Genomic DNA, 20,000 nt, shown 5'->3' with positions numbered 1-20,000 from the left:
GCCGACACTCCCGCACCGACACCTGCCCTCCTTTTCCACTCACTCTCACTAGCTATCTCGCTCCAACAACAACCTACCCATAGCCTGTTTCGTTCGGCTTTCGCACTCCTCTTTAAAATTCCTAGAGGCAAGAAAACGATGAACACACTCCCGGCACCAGGACGAACTTGCGGCGTTCCGTTGCACAGAATATTCCGGCGTTGGGCGATATTCGGGGAAAGTTAGATCCAAAATCCGGAGACAACACACCAACAACACGGATTTTGCAGTCGTGCCAAGGTGTCTTGAATAGCCAGGTGTCAAAGTGTCTCGCGACGTTTAGAAAAATGAACGACCATTTTTGACAGTTATGGGTAATCCCCAGTGGCCGGTTAATGTTTAAACGACCGTTAACTGGCCACTACGCGACCAGTTTTCTGGGCCAACCATACAAAATCCGATATTTTGTTATCACATTCCGTTGTTTTTTGCGATTTTCCACGTCCTTAACTTATAAAATATTGCCATTTTCATTTGCGTTGTGCCGTTGAGGGCTTTCCGTATGGTTTTGCCTGGTCTTGGCTCCCCCGATAGCATTCACTATGGGACCGACAAATACGATAGAATATTTATAAATTTGTATTTCGGTGAAGTTTTGTAAAATAAGAATTGAAATCGAATTCTCTTTTCCTATTTTAGTTTTGTAGTTTCTCTTTAGGGAACCGCTTTCTTATTTAAAGCTACCCGGCTACGATAGCAACTTTCTGGCATCCTCTTTTGATCGATAAACTTCGTCCAGGGTATCAGCATTTCTAATTTAGGTTGGTTTCATTCTGTGTAATAATTCAAGACACTAAAAATTGTACTCCACAAGAAAGTGACTAATTATTCTATGATCCTTCGAACCCCAGGAGATCGCAAAATAACAAATTCCGTTAAAAGCTATGATCAATTCTACGTATTTTCGTACTCGCCTTAGAGCTAACAGCCTTCCAGGATGATAAAGTAGCGACCGAAAACCCAGCAAAGCGTGGAGCAATCTGCTGCTCCAAAACAAGCCGTTTTACGATGTTTTTTCCCCTAATATTCCGAACGACCACAGTATCGATTACAGCAGCGTTACTTTTTAGGAAGAACGTTTCGACGGTGAAAATAACGTACTGCTCCCCATCTGCAGAAGCATCGCGGATTCCACCCCAAAAAGTGTCCTGTATTTCCGAATTAATTCCCCATAAAAGTCGCTCAAGGCCATTAACATCAGCAGACGACGCGAGTTTATCTTTCACTATCACGGTCTCACTGGCTGGCTGGCGCTGGCTCTCCATTGTCGACACCGTTTCGCGGTCACGGAAACCAGTCTTGGGGTACGCACTTTCTTCCTAGGCCAACGATCGAACCCACAGTTCGTTCGCTTTGGGTTCGTTTCGCGCCAGAATGTGTTGGAATGCGCATTCCACGTCTTTCGTGGCACGCGGCCAACTCACCGGGACTATAGGGCCCTATCGGGTTATAAATTGCTCAAGTTAATGATGCGAGTGCTGAATGACCGCGGTCAACGTCAGCATCCTTCACGCATCGATTTTGTTGCGAAATCCGATTTCAGTATCGTTGACCAGTCCGAGTCCGTTTTTGAAACATAGAAGTCGCGTCCAAAGCTGTCTAATCGTCTTTCAAACCTTCCTCTCTTCACATTTTGTGACTATTTTTATCCTTATCATCCCGGCAGCTGCACACGGCTATGTGCCAAGCGCGGTCAAATAGCAGCAGACTTCCCTGCAGGACGTAGAACCGGAATTCCGTGCGGACACTGACTACACCCCCCCCCCCCCCCTCCCCGGAACGAAAGGGCCACGCATGCCACGGCCCTCCTTTCTCGCGGCTCTTCTATTAATATCAACCACTTTTCACTCAGCAGGAACGTCCGCCCGGTGGGACGGCCTCCGTGTCCCGGTATCAAGGTCCAAGCTGGGCCACGGGGGCCACGGGGCCTTGGTGTAATAAATGAACAAATTTGCACGCATAACCCAACATGCCCGCCGGCCACTATCGCAGCGATATTTCAAAAGGCAATGCCTTTGCCCGGATCCACCGGCATGAGCCACCGTCCGGCGTTCCAGGGCCCGGTGCGGTCTCGGAAGGGAGGGGGGGATGTAGGTCCAGAGGATCGGCACAGAATGACATATTACTTTTCAACGTTATTTTGGCATTATGATAATGTCCTTCCCGGACCCCCGGTCGTCCATCCCGGTCGTCCATCCGTCCCTTCTGCCACCGGTTCCGCCGTGTGGAATGTGCTCACTCGATGTCCAGCCAGATTGACAGTTATCATCGCGTTCCGTTCCTTCCTTTTGTTTCGCTCCCCGTTTCTCGAACGTATCGTCCGCTTGGGCATGGGTTGTGCGTTCGTTCCACCACGAGACGACGGCCCAAGCGGGAGGCGGGATCGCCCGGTTCAAACCTTTCTCCCATCGTCATCATCAACTTGGCGTGCTGCTCGGCGCGCTGCCTTCTGTGTGTGCGCCTCGTTCTGCGGCGCAGGATGAAATTGATATTTTGCAGTTAGGAGCGTTTTGTCAAGATTTGATATACTCACACCGTGGCCGCCTGGTGCGGCCACAGGCATTCTGTAAAGTATTTGGAAGATGATTAAACTGACGTCCGCCATATCATGTTTTAAATTCAGTGGCGAGCATATTCGTTGTTTCTTCGCTTGACTGACTGACTCTGTATTTAAAAACGGAATTTGAACGATGATCCGTGCAGATGATCTTTATTGAAACTAACGATAAAACAGTAGCAATGCAGGGATCACCAAAATTGCATCGTTTTGTTTAATAATTAACCAAAAGCTCAATACAACGGACAACATTTCGCGTGTTTTACTCAGTTTAGCATAATTTTTATTCTCTTGGAGTAGCCAATCGAATCTCATCTGATAATCACAACTCGGCCAGTCCATCTATTGAATTCTAATCATTCTTTAAGCTCTTTGAATCCCCTTTATAATACTCATTCGATCTTCTTGATGAGTTGCGTTGAGTACTGTTAGAGGAACCGGAGATAGAGTTTATACAGATATTTCACCCAAATTATATCTTAATGTACTATGTTTGAGACGATGACTAATTTCCATTCGCATCCTCCGGTATGGTCAGGAATCATGCATGCAACAAACGGTGTGCTGTCCTCGGTTAAAATGAAGAGAAATTTAGGGAGATCAATTGGCAGCAGCATCATCCCCACAACTCACCAGGTAGCAGAGCTACAGTGCTAGGCGCACCCGATCGATCGAGGATGCAGCGATCGAGCAACCCTTTCCCCGGCGGAGTCGCGAACGCTCGTGCCTTCGTGGAACCTCTTGAGCGGTTCGTGCCGGGTTCGGGCACTCCGCCATTTTTGTCTGCCATCATTGTTCCCCCAGCTTCCGAGCGGTGCGCATGGGCGTGCGTGTTGCGTTTAAAGCTAGTTTTGTGTTCGAAATTGTACCGAAGGATATCGTTCAAGTGGTCGGTGAGTATTGCTGAGGTGTTAGGTGCTAGCATCCATACAGACATAAGTGAGCCTAGACGAAGAGGATAACTCAGGTAAGCGGAATGCCGTCGGAATCTTCGTGGATGATCCTCTCGGAACGATCGGTTGATTCCCAGGAGAAGTTGTGGTGATTCGTTCTTGCGCGCTCTGCGGTGCGGAATCCCTTGCTAGGGCTTCAGTGGAACCTACGTTTGTGAAATGCGTGTTAGTTTTAATGTTACTTTATTGAAGAAGAAAAAATAGATCTTATAAGTGACAGTGTGATGGAAAATCGATTTCGATTTGGGAGTAGTGTAAAGTGCAACTTGACGAGTGCGCAATACTTTTCAATACAACGAAGGATAACATCTTGGGATCATTGTGATCACTGCACACAATACCAGTGAATATCTTTTAAGAAACCTCGAAAAATATTCCTAAATGTGCACGATCGAGTGAAATACAACTTTAAACAACCGAAGGCACCCGGAGGAAAGCATCGAACATCGAACATCGCGCCGCTCCGATCCGATCGCGAGAGCCCGCGCCCCCCGGAAAACCTGTTACTGCGTTGTGCCCTTTTACCGTTTCCCTTCCTCCTGGGGAATTGTCAAATTGCGACATTCTTGCGTTAAATTCTTGGCACCATCGTTCGCTCGGTGTTTGGTGTGCGTGCGTGCGAGTGCGTGTGTGCGTCGGTTGCTCTCCTTTCGGGCCCTTTTTCCCACCGCGCGCACCGTGGTCCAGGACATGACAAGATAATGATGTATGTGTTTGGTTAGCGCGGGTAGCCGGGCATGTCCTTCATGCTGACGCGGCATTACATGGCCTGTGGTGACCTTTTCTCCAGGCCATCGCCAGCAAACATGGGACATGGCACGGCATCGGTGCGGCGCGGCGCGGCGCGGCCCGGCGGTGTGCTGAACGCGAGAGGCTGCGATCTGTGTTCGACGGTGGTGCTCATGGCTGCTGCTGGTGCTGGTGGTACAAACGAAGCAAACGAAACGAATCGAAGTAACCTGTTTTGCTTCTGTCCGTTCTAAGAGAGGGAAGAGAGGAACGAGTGGAGGAGATGCCACCGTCGGAAGGGATGGGTAAAAGTGGCCAAAACGACACGAAGTAAAAGAGAATGAAGAAGAAAAAGAAGAAGAAAACGAAGAAGAAGAAGAAGAAGAAAGACATAAGAAGAAGAAGGAGCAAAAGAGTACGGCAACACAAAGCACATTCGTCACAAAAACAAAAAAAAGGAACCCAAAAAAAGAACAGGAAAAAAGTTTCGTCCAACCAGGTGCTATATCAACCCTCCCCTCCCGCCGGCCAGTGAAGATTGGATAAGTGATTCACTTTTCACGACCAGACTCTCTCACTCACTGACCATTTGCTGGGGACTTGGGGGGCTCCAAACACTCGATCGATGGTCGCATCCGATGCATCGTTAAAACAACAGACCCACCACAACCAGCACCAGCGCTGTGTAGTGCATTTGTTTGTTAAACAAATCTAGAGTCCCACAGCCCGGCCGGCCGAACAACAAACAGGAGACCATCGGCGGAGCGCGGAGGAGGTCCAGAAAAACCGCAACGCGCCAACCCCCGCTTTCGGTTCGGGGTTCGGCGCTTGCACACGTGCGCTCAAGTCTTTTGAAACGGACCCAACCGGCCGACCGACCGTGTTGCTCGTGTTTTACTTGGTGGTTGGTGGGGGGGGGGGGGGGGGTTGAAAAAGAAGAACAACGGTATGAGTAATTGACAACATTAAGCAACGGCACAACAGCGTGTTGACATTGGCATTCTGTTGTACCGAAAAACGGGGTAAAGCAAGTAGGGGGACAGGGGAAAAAGGGGCAGGTAGAATCCCATTTTATGCTCGTGCGTCCGTACGTGCGTGCGTGCGTGCGCTCGTGCGGGCGTGTGTTTGTTTCCTTTTTCTTCTGTTTGCGCATTGTACGCGAAGGAGAAGCGATCGTGTTGGGATCGCAACGAGCGACGATCTCCTGAGGGGGGACACCCTTTTTACCATCATCATCATCGGTCGGTACCGTACCGTTTTCAGCATCGAAACACGCTTTGTGCATTGCGCAACAGACACACACACACACACACACACAGATACCTGAACGAGAACGGTGAGCAGAGCGAACGTCGCTCCGCAAGGAATCGTAGTAACCCGTTTGACATTTTCGGGGTGGCATCATCGGCGTCGCGAGTGTCGAGTTTCGGTCGCCGCTAATCGGTTTACTTCAATCTACCTCTCTACCGTAGCTCCCGTGGATGGTGTGTGTGTGTGTGTGCAAGTGCCGCACAGTCCGGATGCAGGCGCAGGCGCAGCCGCAACCGAACACAACCAACATTCACTAGATCGCACGCTGCGAACCGTCTCGTGTTAACCTCTAGTTAGCTTGCTGAACACAAAAAGTGCAGTGAAAAGCTGGTTCTTAGTGGCACATACATACACACACACAAATACACCCATACACAGTCACACGCGCTCACGAGAGCAGTTTGTTGTTGTTTAGCGTGGCAAGGTGTCACGACGTCGGCGGCGGTGCAATCTAGATCTGGTGGCAGGTTGTGCAATACTCCTTCAGTGTCTCTGTGTTCAGTGAGAAGTTAAAGTGCGTTCCCTTCAGCTGGTGCCTCCGGCAGTGGTCATAGATCGTAGCATACCACCAGTGTGTGTGTGTGTGTGTGCTCGTGTGTATGAGCATCTTCTTCTTCGCGTTGGTCAACATTTTATGATCCTTCGTGCCGTTACGTGTCGTGTCTGCGTGCGTCAGTGCATGCGTGATTCCAAGGAAACAACGCCCTAACCCGTGTGTGCGTGTGTGTGTGTGTGTCTGGTTGAACCATTACCCTCCTCGTATGTTGTGACAAGTGACGAACAGCAACCAGCCAACACCAGCCACCTCCAGCCAGCCTGCTTGGTCCAACGAAATCTCGAAATGACCAGTTCGTGGTAACATTCCGGGTTGAGGGGGTACTACCACAAGGAACACGCCGGGCCAGCCGATCGTCCGTTTGAGGTTTTTGATTTACTGTGAAAGGTAAGTTTTAATACCATTCCTTCTACTGCGTTTTTTATGCCTTAATCACCGGCAGCAGCAGCAGCACCACCACCACAGCCACCGCTGGACTGCGCTGCCAATTTGCCAGACGTATTTTCTCTCATTTTAATGGGCTGGCCACTCAGCACTCCTGCTGCTGCTGATGCTGTGTTGTTGTTTTTTGCGGTTGGTCCAATTCGTATTCCCAACGGCCTGCTGTGCTTCAGGTGGCTTCAGCTATAGCTGGCCTGGTGCGTAAGGTGCCAACGAACGGTGGAACGCTGGATATACTGGATATCTAGCAACCAGCGAACCAGTGAGACCGTTTGGTGCAGAAGCAGAAAATTAGGCCAACACATATTATCCGGTGTGGGGCCCGCCGAGCCGAGCTATCTTGCATCGGTGTTACATAAATTTTGCATCCCATCAAAACAGAAAGCCCAAAACCAGCAGAAGGGTGACCCGCGAGCCAGCGAGCCAGTCAGCCAGATCTCGAACCTCGGCGGTTCGAGCGGCCCGTGCGTGTGTGTGGGAGATTAGGCGGGAGTTTAATGATGATTGGTGTTTTGAGCTAATTATCTTTATGCTTCGACCCACACCCTGCAGCACTCCGACCTAAACTGGATTTATCCGTTGGTGAGGGGGCCACGAACCCTCTCTCCCTCTCTCTCTCCCCTTTCCTTTGATGTGAGATAATTGAAAATCGATAATTTGTTCGGTTGAAGTGAGAACAGCTTAAATGCTGGTGCACGATTTGCGATAGCGTTCGATACTTTATCGTGTTGAACAGTGGTTCGAAGGTGAGATAAAGCAATTACGAGAAAGATCGCGTCTTAACGTCCAGAGATACCATGTCATATGTGATGTGGCCATTTTGAGTGGAGAATGGCGACACTATGTGCGAGTGTCTGTCCCTGCACGATGTCGCAGTCTGTTGTCGCAGTCTGTTGTCGCAGAATTGATGGAATAACAATAAAAGACCAGACACTAACCATCCATTCGATGTGCGGGATCGGATTGCACGGAGCGCAACATTGAGGCGTACCTTACAGTTCATTGAAGTGTCCAGAGCTGCTGCTGCTGCTGCTGCTATTGCTGCCTGGCACTTAACTATGGGACATTTATTTTACTTTCGATAAACATCTGTGGTCAGTGTGCTTGTGCCAGGGGAACTTATGATAGTCATCGTGGTTCTCCATATCCCTTTGGGAGAAACATAGGCGATTGGAGACACTGGAGAGTGTTCGTTTACGGAACGGAATTACATAGGGTTCGTCGTCTATGACGGAAAGTCGCGCACGGTTACGGGGTCTCCTCGACTTTACATAAGAAAAGCGAGGTGTCTAACGAGAACGTGGCGGCCGGTTATATAATAGGGGAATGAAATGAATGGGATGGTCATTAGTTCGGATTGAATTATAGAACCGAAACCGGTAGCAGCCCATAAAGACACCTTGCTTCTTCTGCTTCTCCTTCTCCTGCTCCTCAGCAGCAGCCCTATCCTCTTCCGGCCCATGATGAAGAAGCGCAGAGCTAAGGTCCACCGCCTTAACAGCGCAACTTAACTTTGGAGAAAGCCTTCTTTCTCTTTCCCGCTCTCCGGCTGATGCTGCTGGAATTACTTCCACCTTGGGGCTTGTAGGTGCTACTCGTATTGATAGGATTAGACTCACGTCCACGTTTCCTCCCCAGACGGTCCCAGGGATGCCCCAAGGAGCAGGTACTGCGAATGGACCAAGCGCGCTGCGAGAGTTAGCAACCGGATCGAGAACGATCGCGAGACGACCGACAGATAGACAGAGAAAGAGAGAGAGAGAGAAAGAGAGAGAGAGAGAGAGAGAGAGAGAGAGAGAGAGAGAGAGAGAGAGAGAGAAAGAGAGAGAGAGAGAGAGAGGGAGAGGGAGAGAGAGAGAAAGAGAGAAAGCAAAAGACAGGTCTGACCTCTAGTGCTACGTACGTCTACAATGGGTCTAGGAATATGGACGTGGCTGGTGTTGAAGTGACACGATCAAGCGGCACGATCGAACCGAAATCGGCGATCGGCGCGCGCGCGCACGAGTCATATGTAAACGAGCAGTAATCGGATTTCCCTCCTTTCCCCTCCGGAAGGAATTCCAAGTCCCTAGCCCCTCCTCCCGGGAATGATATTCTGGGAGGAGCAGGAGAATGAAGGCGAAAGAATGTCGTCTCGCGACGACGATGGTCTGGAGTCATTGATGTGTAGTGATGATGGTGTCTGCATTCCCCTGGCTATACGCAAAAACCCATGCCTGTGTGTGTGTCTGGTGCGTCCCTCGGTCCTCTGAGGTACTAATTACGAGGTCCGGCGAGTCGTGGAGTCCGGTTTCGAATGGTGATCGCGCGGCCTCCGGCGGCCACTCGGGATACTAAATCGAAAGCAAACGGAATGAGATGCTCTTGGTGCTGGACAGCCGGGCACGACCTAGCGGTCACGGGTACGGCCACTGTGGACGATGGAGAGAAATCAATGTTCCTGCAAGTCAATTATAGTGTTATAGTGTGCATGGCCAACCACCCAAAACCCGATTGCGTGTGTACGTGCGTGCGTTTGTGACCACGACAACGACGACGACGACGTCTCCTTGAAGCTCATCCCGGTTTCCAACCATCCCCACGGCTCCAGCCGGTTGCGTGTCCCGAAGCGTCGCCAACTCGAGACTCCAGCACATCTTTATGGCCACACTTTGGGCACACACACTCCATGGCGATGGTGATGCTGCTGCTGCTGCTGCTGAGGCAAATTAGACTCCCTGCTCGGTGCGTACCGGCACGCAACCTTCCGCACCTCGATCCGGGACTTACTAACCTTAATGCGCGGCTGGATTAGCCGGGAGCGCCTCGATGCGACGACGACGACGACGACGCTCGTTGCTATTAGCCTCCTTATCTAGGCGCTAGATGATGGCGGAGGCAGCAGAAGGAAAACCTTGAGCTGCTCGAGCGGATGTGCGCCATTTTATGTGGCTCATCATCAACACGAGCCTCTGCGACATGCGTGTATGAGGAGCGCGTCAGCAAACGTCTTCAAGGCGTCCTCCACCAACTGTGGATTGGGGATAGAAAGAAGAGGGAAGTGGAGGAGCACACAATTAGGCAGGGCCTTGGCCCGGGGCAAAGTGGAAGTGGCATTAAAAAGGTATTAAAACTCGGCCCCGGGAATCTTGGCCAGGGCCCAACGTCCAACGGGGTCTCTCCCGCGTGAGATGAGATTTCGCTTGGCACATTTTTTTCTTGACGCGCCCGATTGCATAATGTGTGCTGTACCAAGGGAGGAAGAGAGAGAGAGAGGAGGAAGGTGGGTGCGTGCGTGTATGCGAGTGGCACGGCACCAGAAATAGATCGCGAGGCGGAATGGCGGCTGCTGGGTTAAAGGCACACCGAGCGAGCACATGTTGCTGCAAGTGTTGCTACCGCGTTTTGTTGCTGGCGTGGCATTCCAATCGAGGTGCTGAGTGTGCAACGGTGTGTGTTGTTATGTGCCAAGTCACGCTTGCAAACAACACCCCCCTCCTACCCCACCACTAATTCGGGGACGTGAAAACGAGGAAGATAAGCCGCAGAGGTTGTGTTCCGTGCACGCGTGGATTTCGATTTGAACCGACCACTTCCCCAGGTAGTATTTGTGGGTTGTGCAGGCGGTTGGTAGAGGTGCTGGCAAACAAATAGATACATTTTCCCATTAAGCAATCACGCACCGGGCATGGGTGCGGATGGACAACAACACGCCCGGTGCTACCGGTTTTGCGAGCGGTAAGCGGTTGTAGCGGAAGAGAGTCGATGGTGCGCATCGCGTTGTTCCAGTTTTTTGCGCTACCAGGGTGAGTAGGTGAGATGGCTACTGAGGAAGAGGTAGCGGGGGGTATAGGCACGCGATATGGCGTCTGCTGTCACGTAATGGTGCTGACGGGAACGTGCGGTTGATGTACCCATCATCATCCCCATCATAACTGGCGCCCGCTCTTCGGAGCCACCTCGTTCTCACTGACAGACGGGGTTCGAGTGTCTCTACTCGTGTGAAGATGTTGAACTTGCTCTTTTAGATTGTATCTCGTGACTGCGCCAGGTGGTAGGGCTTAAGTCTTAGTCGAATTCTTGCTCAAAAAAAAAAACGTGAGAAGAGGTTGTTATTTAAACTTTCTAACAAATTGTGTTCAATTGCTATAAAATACTCTTATACAAAGAACTACTCTATCATGTGGCCTTAGAAAAGTAATTATCCGATGCGTCTGAATCAGGAAAATAAAACGAGTACAATAACAGTACCAAGCTACATCGCTAACAAGCATTAGTCACAATTTTATGGAGGCTTGTGGCGCTGTATTGTCGATGTCTTAACATACGTTGACTTTCTCTTGAGTTCAGCAACGACTGCACCAAGGATTGAAAAATGAACTTCTTTTGTTAGCTTTGAACAAATGTTTCATAAATGGGTTTGAGGTGTTCCTTCTGACGTTTGTTCCCTTGATGGAACATTTCTTTTTCCAAGCCTCTGGTTACTTGCGATTTGCTCCGAAATCTGTACAATGCTGCTTCTAATAAAGGATAAGCTATGAAATGTTCGGACAATTCTTTGTCTCTGTATGCTACACATAAAAGTTACCTACCTTCAAGATTCATTAATCCGCATTTTGATAATCTATTTGTGTCTGTGGATAAATGTCAGTTGAACAAAATGATATACACTTCTAATTAATCTGCCTCGTACTACTCCTTCTTGTATGTGCTAAGCATTTGCCTTACCTGCAGGTGAGAAAGTCATACGCTAAAATGTATAAACAGTCGTTACAGTATTCTGCATCCCACCCATGAATGAGGTACAAGAATGTTGCGCAAAGCTTCAATCCTACGCGGCGGAATGCAGCTAACTGTTGTTTTTCACGTTCTAACAACAATCATTTATGACAGCATCCGATCATCTGGCCTTCACCAGTAATAGCTCTATCTACGCGCATCGGAACGCTACTTGCACGCACGTTGACATTCATTGCATTTCCCCTCCCTTTGTAAATTGGCTAATACTTATTTATAGCTACAATCACCTGGAGGAAAGAGGCGAAAGTCTGAAATTAGCATCTTCAGAGCCACACCATCGCGGAGTAAAGTGCGAAATGATTCACCTCGTACCCCTTGTACGGCCAGGTCTGCGCCGACTTCAAGCTGACGAGAACGGCCCATCATCAGGGCTCGCAGTGCATCTCATCAACAGACACACATACACTGCATAAGGAGCACTCACCTCTTCCGCAGCACATATACAGCCAATTCGATGTCTAGCAAGTCTATCTAGCGTCCTTAGCAACAGTATCTTTCCCCACCTCACCGGACGGCCCTCACATTCAACGCCATCAAACAAATAAACGAGGTGATTAAGTTTTAAGCCGCACTTCACGGCATCCCCACCGGGTTAGGCGTTACATTGTACGGAAGATAGCTCGTCCGGATGGCGGCGGGAATAGCGGATGTCAAGAGACCCGCGCAGAAGTGCCGCTGTGGCTCATTTGCTGAGAGGGCGTTCAGCCGCTTCAGTGGCTGGCCATTGCAATTGCAATCGCGATTCGTCCGTAGAAGACGTAGGAGCGAACGGTTCCTAGACATTGTATCGGCTGCACCGCGTAGTATCCTGATCTCGGATCTCGGAACGGCCAACGGCCACAAAACCGTGACACGAGCGCGCGTCCCCGCAACATTTACTTTCAATCGTTGCATCTTCGAGCGGACTTCCAGGGCGATTCTACCAAGAGGGAAGAGAATGAGAGGTACCCCGAATGCAACATTGTGTTCGCGTTCCGGAAGGCCGTTGGATTGGAATTAATCAAGCATCGGACGCTTACGACGCGACGCGTCAAGCGCTCTAGTGTTTTCTGCAGAAAACCCGCGTGGTCGTGGCCGTACGAACGCGAACTGAATATTTATGCGAACCATAATCTCCCATCTTTCGTGATCTTGATCTTGATAGATGGTCCGCTGGTGGGGGGGGAGGGGGGATGAGAGAATGCGGAGCGAAGCGGGAAGCGGGAAACTATCATATCGAGCCCGTGTTCGACCGCGCTATGATTTAAGACCCCTAAAATCCTTAAATGGAATCGGAACGAAAGTCCCACAGACGACCAACACAGAGAAAGGATTCCACCACCCCGAACAAAAGCTCGTTCGCCCCAAAAGGTCTAATGTTGGTTTCGATCATTAATCAAACTCCCACCTGCTTGTGGTGTGTTGTGCAACCACCGGGTTGTAGGTTCGCTTAAGTCGATCGAACAATTCGTGGAGGGATTAGACATTTTAATAGATTCTCGAATGTTTAATCACATTAACAAGCTTGTGGACTGTAGCGCGGGCAAGGACACGAGCATAACGAGCCGTGACGGGGGAGTTAAACCGTTCCTCCGTTCCGCTACCTCCCCAGCCCCAATGTCCTGTTGTTCCCAGAAGCACTTCAGTTGATCTTGTTGCTGCTGCTCCTGGTGCTCATCTCTGCATGTCCCTTGCTTCATGGATCTAGAGCCAATGGTTTTATGAGAATAAATTGACTCGATTGATGGCAATGATGAACACATATTCCCATCCGCACGTTACCGCGTATCATCCCCTTCCCTTTGGAATGCCGTCGTGTGTCGTGCGCGTCTTCGGTTGCCTTCTCTTTTCATTACTGGCCGGCGACCGCAGCATTACTCACTCACTGGTCACTGGTGATGCAGCAGCAGCAGGAGCAGCATCAGCAGCACGATTGCAGCAGAAAAGCGAACGGCGAAGGAAGGAAAGCCTAAAGCGAACATTCGAAAAGGCCAGCGCACTACTCGGCTCGGTTGGTGAGCGATAAAAAAAAAAGAAGTAATTCCCAAGTCAAAGACTTATCCCGTCCCTTACGCGCGGTTTGCATGAGCATCGTGGGGAGCACATCGGCACCATCGGCAGTGGCGACGCGGCAGCAAAACAACAAAATAAAAAAAATAAAAAGCCGTGCGCGACACGGAAAAAGGGCCGGGCGGACGGAATTGCGCGGCACGCAGAAGCGAAATGTTTGGAATTCTTCGGTGGGGACCCCCATCCTGTGCTGCACAACTGCGCCGCTCGCACGATCTCGCTGATATTTCAATTCCTCTCCTTTGACCAAAGCCCCGGCGGCCGGCCTGTCAGCGTCGGGTCCAGCGGGTTCTAGCGGGTCCGCAGCGAGCAACCGACCGTACCGGAACGGAATCACTCGCGGATGGGTTTGATTGATAAATCAAAAGGGACTTCTCGGCTGTGCGCGCCCCCCTCCCGGGCAAAGATGTTGATTTGTCGCTCCTCCTGGGTCTGGGGCTCCAACTCCAACTCTGGCCAGCTTTAATTGCTTGCATCTCCCATAACCCCCCTTCCTCGGTACCCGGAGATGCATCGCCGATATGCCGATCCGAGCGAAGAAGATGGACGCCGGCCGAACGCGTTCGCGTATCGCGATCGAGTCGCCGGTCGCCGGTCACCGGTCGCTCCCTTCCGTTATCAGCGATAAATTAATCTTCGACGCCGCCATTCGACGCCACCGACGCGTCGTAAAAGGATAAGGGAAAGGAGGCAGGAGGCGACTGATGCTGATCGTACGCAGCAGCAGCAGCAAGCATACCAATCGAGCTACGATCTACGATCTGCGATGAAGCGTTTTTGGTTTCTCGAGCTAAAGCCAAGCATCGTCTGGAGTTTCCTGTTGGATTCCAAGTCAGTTTCTTGCGTCCGGCCAACCAGCTTTCGATCACTTTGGTCTTTATGGGCCTCTGTGTATGTCTGTATGTGTGTGTCTGTGGTGTAGCGTTTATGATAATGTAATAAAAAATTAAGGAAATCAAATCTTGACCACACATCCATCCTCGGACATCGTTGGCACCGACACGCCTAAGTGTGCGTATGTGTGTGGGTATCTAATGGATAATGGCTTGATATGGTTTATGGTTCATCTCCTCGTAACCATTTACATCACTTCCATCCTACCACTCGCGCCACCAAACACCGCCCGGTTCTCTAGTGTTTTTGTATTCAATTTCGATCGCTTAATCGGATAAGATGTTGCTGCCCCCGACGACGATGTTACTGTGTGTGTGTGTGCATCTGAGAGATAGAAGTGCGTTGGCATCACCACTCCGTAGGCCCTTAGAGTAATCAACTGATCTCTCTCTCTCTCTCTCTGCCTTGATCTTCCTGCCCTTGGTGCCCTTGAATCCCCGGGGCTGCCGTGGCGTTCCCTTTTTGGTGTGTTGGAATCGCAGCCCGCAGTCTTTCGTGGGGCGCTTAATGCTCTACAAAGGGGACTAGAGTTTCTTGAACTGGACGCCGGCATCGCCTCCCATCCGCTGGACACTCTGGTCTGGTCTCGTCTGGTCTGGTCTCGTCTGGTCTGGTCTCGTCTGGTCTGGTCTTTTTCCTGCACTGAATCGGTTAACTTAGCTGGAAAGCAGATTTTAATCTCTTTTTAATTATGGAACCAACACATGCTCTACAGCTCTGGCAGTCGAGTGTCATGTGAGTGCATTTCTACGGACGAGAGCACCATAGACGCCTTGCAGATGCAACAAATTGTTCATCAACTTCCTTCGACTAACTCGAACTGCTCCTTCAATCGAGCGCTAGAGGTCCGATTTGGCCAATAAGGAAAAGGGCCAATAACGCAAAGAGGCAAAACGTCACTCACAACGGTACACACACACACGCACACCGACACTCTCTTCTTTGCATATTTGCATAACTCCACCGCTGGAGAGGGTGACGCGTTCTGTTGGAAAGCTTTCCGCTGCATTTCCGTGGCGTGCGGCATGAAGCGCCGCTTGAGTGGTGCACTAACGATCGAGTGCGTCGCCGATGCGTCGCGTCGTTCTGCAGTTCTGCGCGGGTTGCACAGGGGAATTGGGTGCAGAACCAGTTCATAGAGTGCACTAGGGACTGGAGCGCAGAGGTAGCGAGTGGACTGAAGGGAGACGAAACCCGGTCCCGGGTCGGTTCTATGATAAATACCAGTTTAGAGTTCTAGCGTGCACACTAAGTGAGTTGTGTGTTTGCGAACCGAACCGCTGGGCAAGGCCTAGGCCGGGAATCGGGAGCGGGAGCGGGAACACAGAACATAACATGCGCAGGCACCGCAACATGGCGATAGCCAGTAGTTCTGACGGGAGTGATAAATTGTGAAAATTTACATGCCCAACCACCACCACCACCACCATCATGGTGAAGGGAGAAGGTTCTGTTCTGCTGCGGAGCATTGGGTGCGCTGGACTACAAATTGGACGCCAGACAGTCGAACAGGAAGTCGAAGCAGACCGTGGCGTCTATCCTGGGTCTCCCGGGTTGTTCTTTGGGTTTCTCAGTATTTTTGCATGCAAGCAGCCATGCGGTAGCGTGTCATGGCTCGATGTACTCCGAGCATAACTGCTGCCGATCGCACAATGGAGCGTCATTGTTCATCGCACGCCTCTTCCTGCTGTGCAAACTAATTTATGCTTCTTGATGTTGGTTCTTTTTTTCCGTTTTCTAATACCAAACCATTTCTCATCGCGCTGGGGAACGCTCGTTTTAGTCGTCTATGCGAGCAACGTGACATAGTTTATACTGTGACTATGCTTGAAATCAATACTGGCCTGTCGTGGTATCGGTTACTAGGGCTGCTGCTGCTGCTGGTGCTGCTGCTTGAGCTACTGCTACACACTTCTGGGTGGCGTCGTCGATCAGCTCTGTGTCAGGCGTCATTACGGGGTTGGAACGGTTTTGGCATCAAGTGGCATTAGGTTGCGGACATTCCCTCCTCCGCAACGGCAGCAGCAGACGAGAGGTGTTTTGGAAAGTAAAAGTAGTGCCAAGGAGCGGGCCCATTACGGCTCGGCTGCTACTCCTCGCTTCGAGCTAAATATGTAGAGCAGACATCTAAAGCCGCGATCCGTTGCTCCGGTTGCTGCCACTTCTCTCAACGATCTGCTGGTGATGGTTGCGGGTGCTAATGTAGTTTTTCCCTTAATGGCGCTTGCTTCGCTCGTCCAAAAACGGGACCGCTGCTGCTGCTGTGAGCTTTTATGGCAGCATAATCATCCGCGCGAGTGAAAGTGTGCAGCGGGAGAAGGAACAGGTCCTGTTTGTCTCCCGGAGTCCACTCGCGTTCCCTGTGTATCACCAGGTGGCATATCAGTTGAACTGTAGCTCCGGTATGCCTCCAGTTCGGTGTGGTCAGTTTATTGGCCATGAATTGGGATTAATTGGATTTTGGGAGTTGTCGTGTTTTTTTTTTCCGAAGGGATCGCGACGCACAAATAATCCGCCATTTTTTCTCGTGGCCACCGCCCAAAATGAATTTGAGACATAAAATGTTTACACCAGGATCTTTTGGTGGACCTTTCATATAACCAAGCCGCCCTCAGTTTCCGTCAATTAGTCTTTTGTGCAGCTTCAACAGAGAGAGAGAGAGAGAGAGAGAGAAAAAAATGCGAGCTGCATAGATTGGCATTCCCGGGATAAAAAAAAAAGAACCTGCTGCTGGCATTAATGTCCCCGATTCCGCACAAAACGAGGAAATGGCTACGGCAGAAAAAAAAACTCCTCAAACCCAAACGACTCGTCGTACGATATCGTGATGGCCGGTAGGAGCGCGATAGGCGATGCACCACAACCCCGAGAGCACCACTCCGAGAGGACTTTCTTTTTTATTTATTTACAGCCCTCGGTGTGAAACTTTCGATTGCTCTTGTGCACCGATGAGTAGTCCGGGGGAGGGGGGGATGCTTTTATGCTTATGCTTCTCGCTGGCACCACCTGAAGGCAGAAGTTGCAGAATCCTCCTCGCTCTTTCGCTCCCTGCGTGTGTGCACGACGGGACCTGGTAAACCTCGGACTCATTTGCGTATCGATCTTCCATCAACATTCACGGAGCCAACCAGTTCCGCCTTTAGCGAGCAACTTGGTGTTAGGGCCAAGAAAGACGTCTGCTACGATCGGTGTGTAGTGAGTCGTCAGACTGCCGCTTGACATCCAACGCACACACACACACACACTCAGGGACGCGTCCGTAGGTTTGAATCAGGTCGACCAAAACGAAAGTGGCGATCGTCAGCAGCAGCAGTAGTAGTAGGAAGAGGATTCAACCGGAACACCTCGACACAAATCATATCACTTTGGTGCGTTTGGTATTCTGTGCGATGAACAAAAAGGGTTCGAGTGCAAATGGTCTCCTTAGGATCGCTAGGGGTCATGATTCCGGACTTCTCCAGCTCATATTTGACATGTGTGTGTGGGACGATAAGAACCATCCTGAGCAGTCCGTCTGTCCCTCCATTGATCTCTGCACACCTCGTGGACCCTCGCAACTAATGATTATCTCATTAAGAGAAAAAGGAGTGTTGGTGGAAGGAAGAGGAGCATCGTTTACGCGTTTACACTCATTTGTTGGTCTGCTCCTACGCATCCAGAAGGACAATAAAATCCAAGCCCATCATCCGGGGACTTCTCGGGCTTCAAATTCGCGATTGACGTTCCCGATCAATGGTGGACATGGTGTAGCCTGTTTTGTTGCTGGTGGGAGTACAGGAAATGGACGCATTTATGAACGGAAGGGTTTTAATTAGGAATTCATTTTAGTCAACAGACCACGGGTTGCAAACCCACGACGATGATGAGTTTTGGGATCAGTCGTGAGTCTCTCTTTCTCACTCTCTCTGGCCGTATTTGGTCATACCGTGGGATGATCTGATTTAGTTTTCGAGGTAAACATCAGGAAGTTCAATAGATTATAGCCCGAAAAGTCTGATAAACTAATCAATGCGTGTGGTGTTAGTCTTTGGAAAGAACATGGCTTCCCCTGGAGCACCACAACTGTGAGTCATCAGCTTGATCGCCGACATCGTATCGTATTTCCAAGATACCAGAAGCAGAAGCCCAGACGTCGTATCCCTCGCCTCGTACATTCGTTATCGTAACCATGCCATGTCTGACAGCTCACGACATACGCAAAAGATGATGTCTCGCCCTGTCCATAGATGGTAACAGGTAACAAACGGGCGACTACATCGTACAACAGCAGCAGCACCAGCAGCATGGTGGCCAGCCGGTGGCTGAGCGCAAAATTGGCGTACGGTGGTTTCGGTACTCCGCTACGGCTCCAAAATTCGGTCACCAAAATAGCCATCAACGATGGTGAGCACCATTTTTGGGATTGGTTTTTTGAGGGGAGACTGTCCGATCGGACCGGGTGTGCGCAAGGCACAACGCTTGTATAGCTCTCGGCAACACGACGACGACGACGACGACAACAACTGGTCCCGGATATTGGAGCAATAAAGTTAAAGAGCCTCAGCCTCGATCGATCGGTGGAATGGCGCACGATCGCTTCAGCCGAGTATCTTGTGTTTTGGGGAAGAAGGATAGGTTCCCGGGGCCAAACCAAACAAAGTCCTTACGTCCTCACCGCGTTCGCAAGAGCTCGCTTGAAAAGAAGGGAGCCTTGAGTGTAGCAGCATAGATATGCACTGACCTCCTGCACCTAAGGCAGGAAGGGCACCTAGCGAGAAGTGAACTCTGGGGTGGTGTCCCTTGTTGCTTTCTTACCCTTACGGAGTTGTGTTTGTTTTTTGTGTCCAAACTACCCCCCCGACCAGCACTCCGAGCACGGATACACACACACTCTCTCTCTTACTTCCCTTCCGATGAAACGGGCGACTCCTTTTACAGAACTCGCCAAGATGTTTGCGGCGAACGCAAAGAAGAATGCAAAGACGGGCCGAGCGCACGAGCGCACGAGTTGTGCCTCTTCAGAGCACTGCTGCGCTCCGGATCTGGACCGCTGCTGCGCTTCTTCATTCCGAAGATGGGCGAAAAGGCAAAATGCGAAGTCCACGTTCAGCATGATGGCGGGGGACCAACCGATTATTCATGCTGCCGGCCCGATACACAAACATTCATCCAGGGCAGTGACGATGCAGAGCTCATCGCTGCGTCGCATACCGGTTCCTCCCGTTGGGGAGGAGGGGTAGGTGGTTGCGTTCTGGAGCCACGCAAAGGGAAGGCGCAGCGGTACGTTGACCGTCGAAAGGCCACAACCGTTGCTGGGTTCGCTCGTGCCAACCACGTGCCGACCTGGTCGTCGTCGTGGTCGTTGGACATTGTCAGGGCGAAACGACGACGACGACGACGCCCACACTTTTACGCCCTGGACAACACCGCCACCACCATCGCGCGCAATGATAACAATTTTTACCCGGATCACCGCTCGAGACGATCGGATTCGCTGGAGGTTTATGACTCCGGGAGCCTCCGGGCAGTGACCGGACAGAATGGCTATCTGGCCTCCTCCGGTGGGGGACCACTAATGTGCGTTCCGAGTGTAGCGACCCCATCGCAGATAGCTTGGAATGTACTGCAGTGCTTTGTCAATGAACATGGCGAGTTTAGACAACGGAGGTCAGGATACGCTAGAATAGGAGTACGGAGAGAAAGAAACGCCGAA

General features: G+C 50.8%; 2 protein-coding genes across 2 annotated transcripts in view; one reads left to right on the top strand and one right to left on the bottom strand.

Annotated features, from left to right (window-relative positions):
- The window catches only part of LOC125955964 (ADP-ribosylation factor-like protein 1), a 1,681-nt gene extending 1,390 nt beyond the window's left edge, over positions 1 to 291 (bottom strand). The window contains exon 1 of the mRNA XM_049687344.1: positions 78 to 291. Coding sequence (XP_049543301.1) covers positions 78 to 81 — 4 coding nt within the window. The 5' untranslated portion in view covers positions 82 to 291. The remainder of the gene's footprint in view (positions 1 to 77) is intronic.
- A 5,359-nt stretch (positions 292 to 5,650) lies between these two features.
- LOC125955889 (ankyrin repeat and BTB/POZ domain-containing protein 2) overlaps positions 5,651 to 20,000 on the top strand; it is an 82,478-nt gene continuing 68,128 nt past the window's right edge. Inside the window, exon 1 of the mRNA XM_049687192.1 lies at positions 5,651 to 6,532. The gene's annotated coding sequence lies outside the window, so the exon portion shown is untranslated. The remainder of the gene's footprint in view (positions 6,533 to 20,000) is intronic.

The sequence above is a fragment of the Anopheles darlingi genome, chromosome 3 (genome assembly GCF_943734745.1).
Source record: "Anopheles darlingi chromosome 3, idAnoDarlMG_H_01, whole genome shotgun sequence".
Classification (NCBI taxonomy): Eukaryota; Metazoa; Arthropoda; class Insecta; order Diptera; family Culicidae; genus Anopheles; species Anopheles darlingi.
Note: the sequence above shows the minus strand (reverse complement) of the source record. Positions and strands in the feature narration are given on the sequence as shown.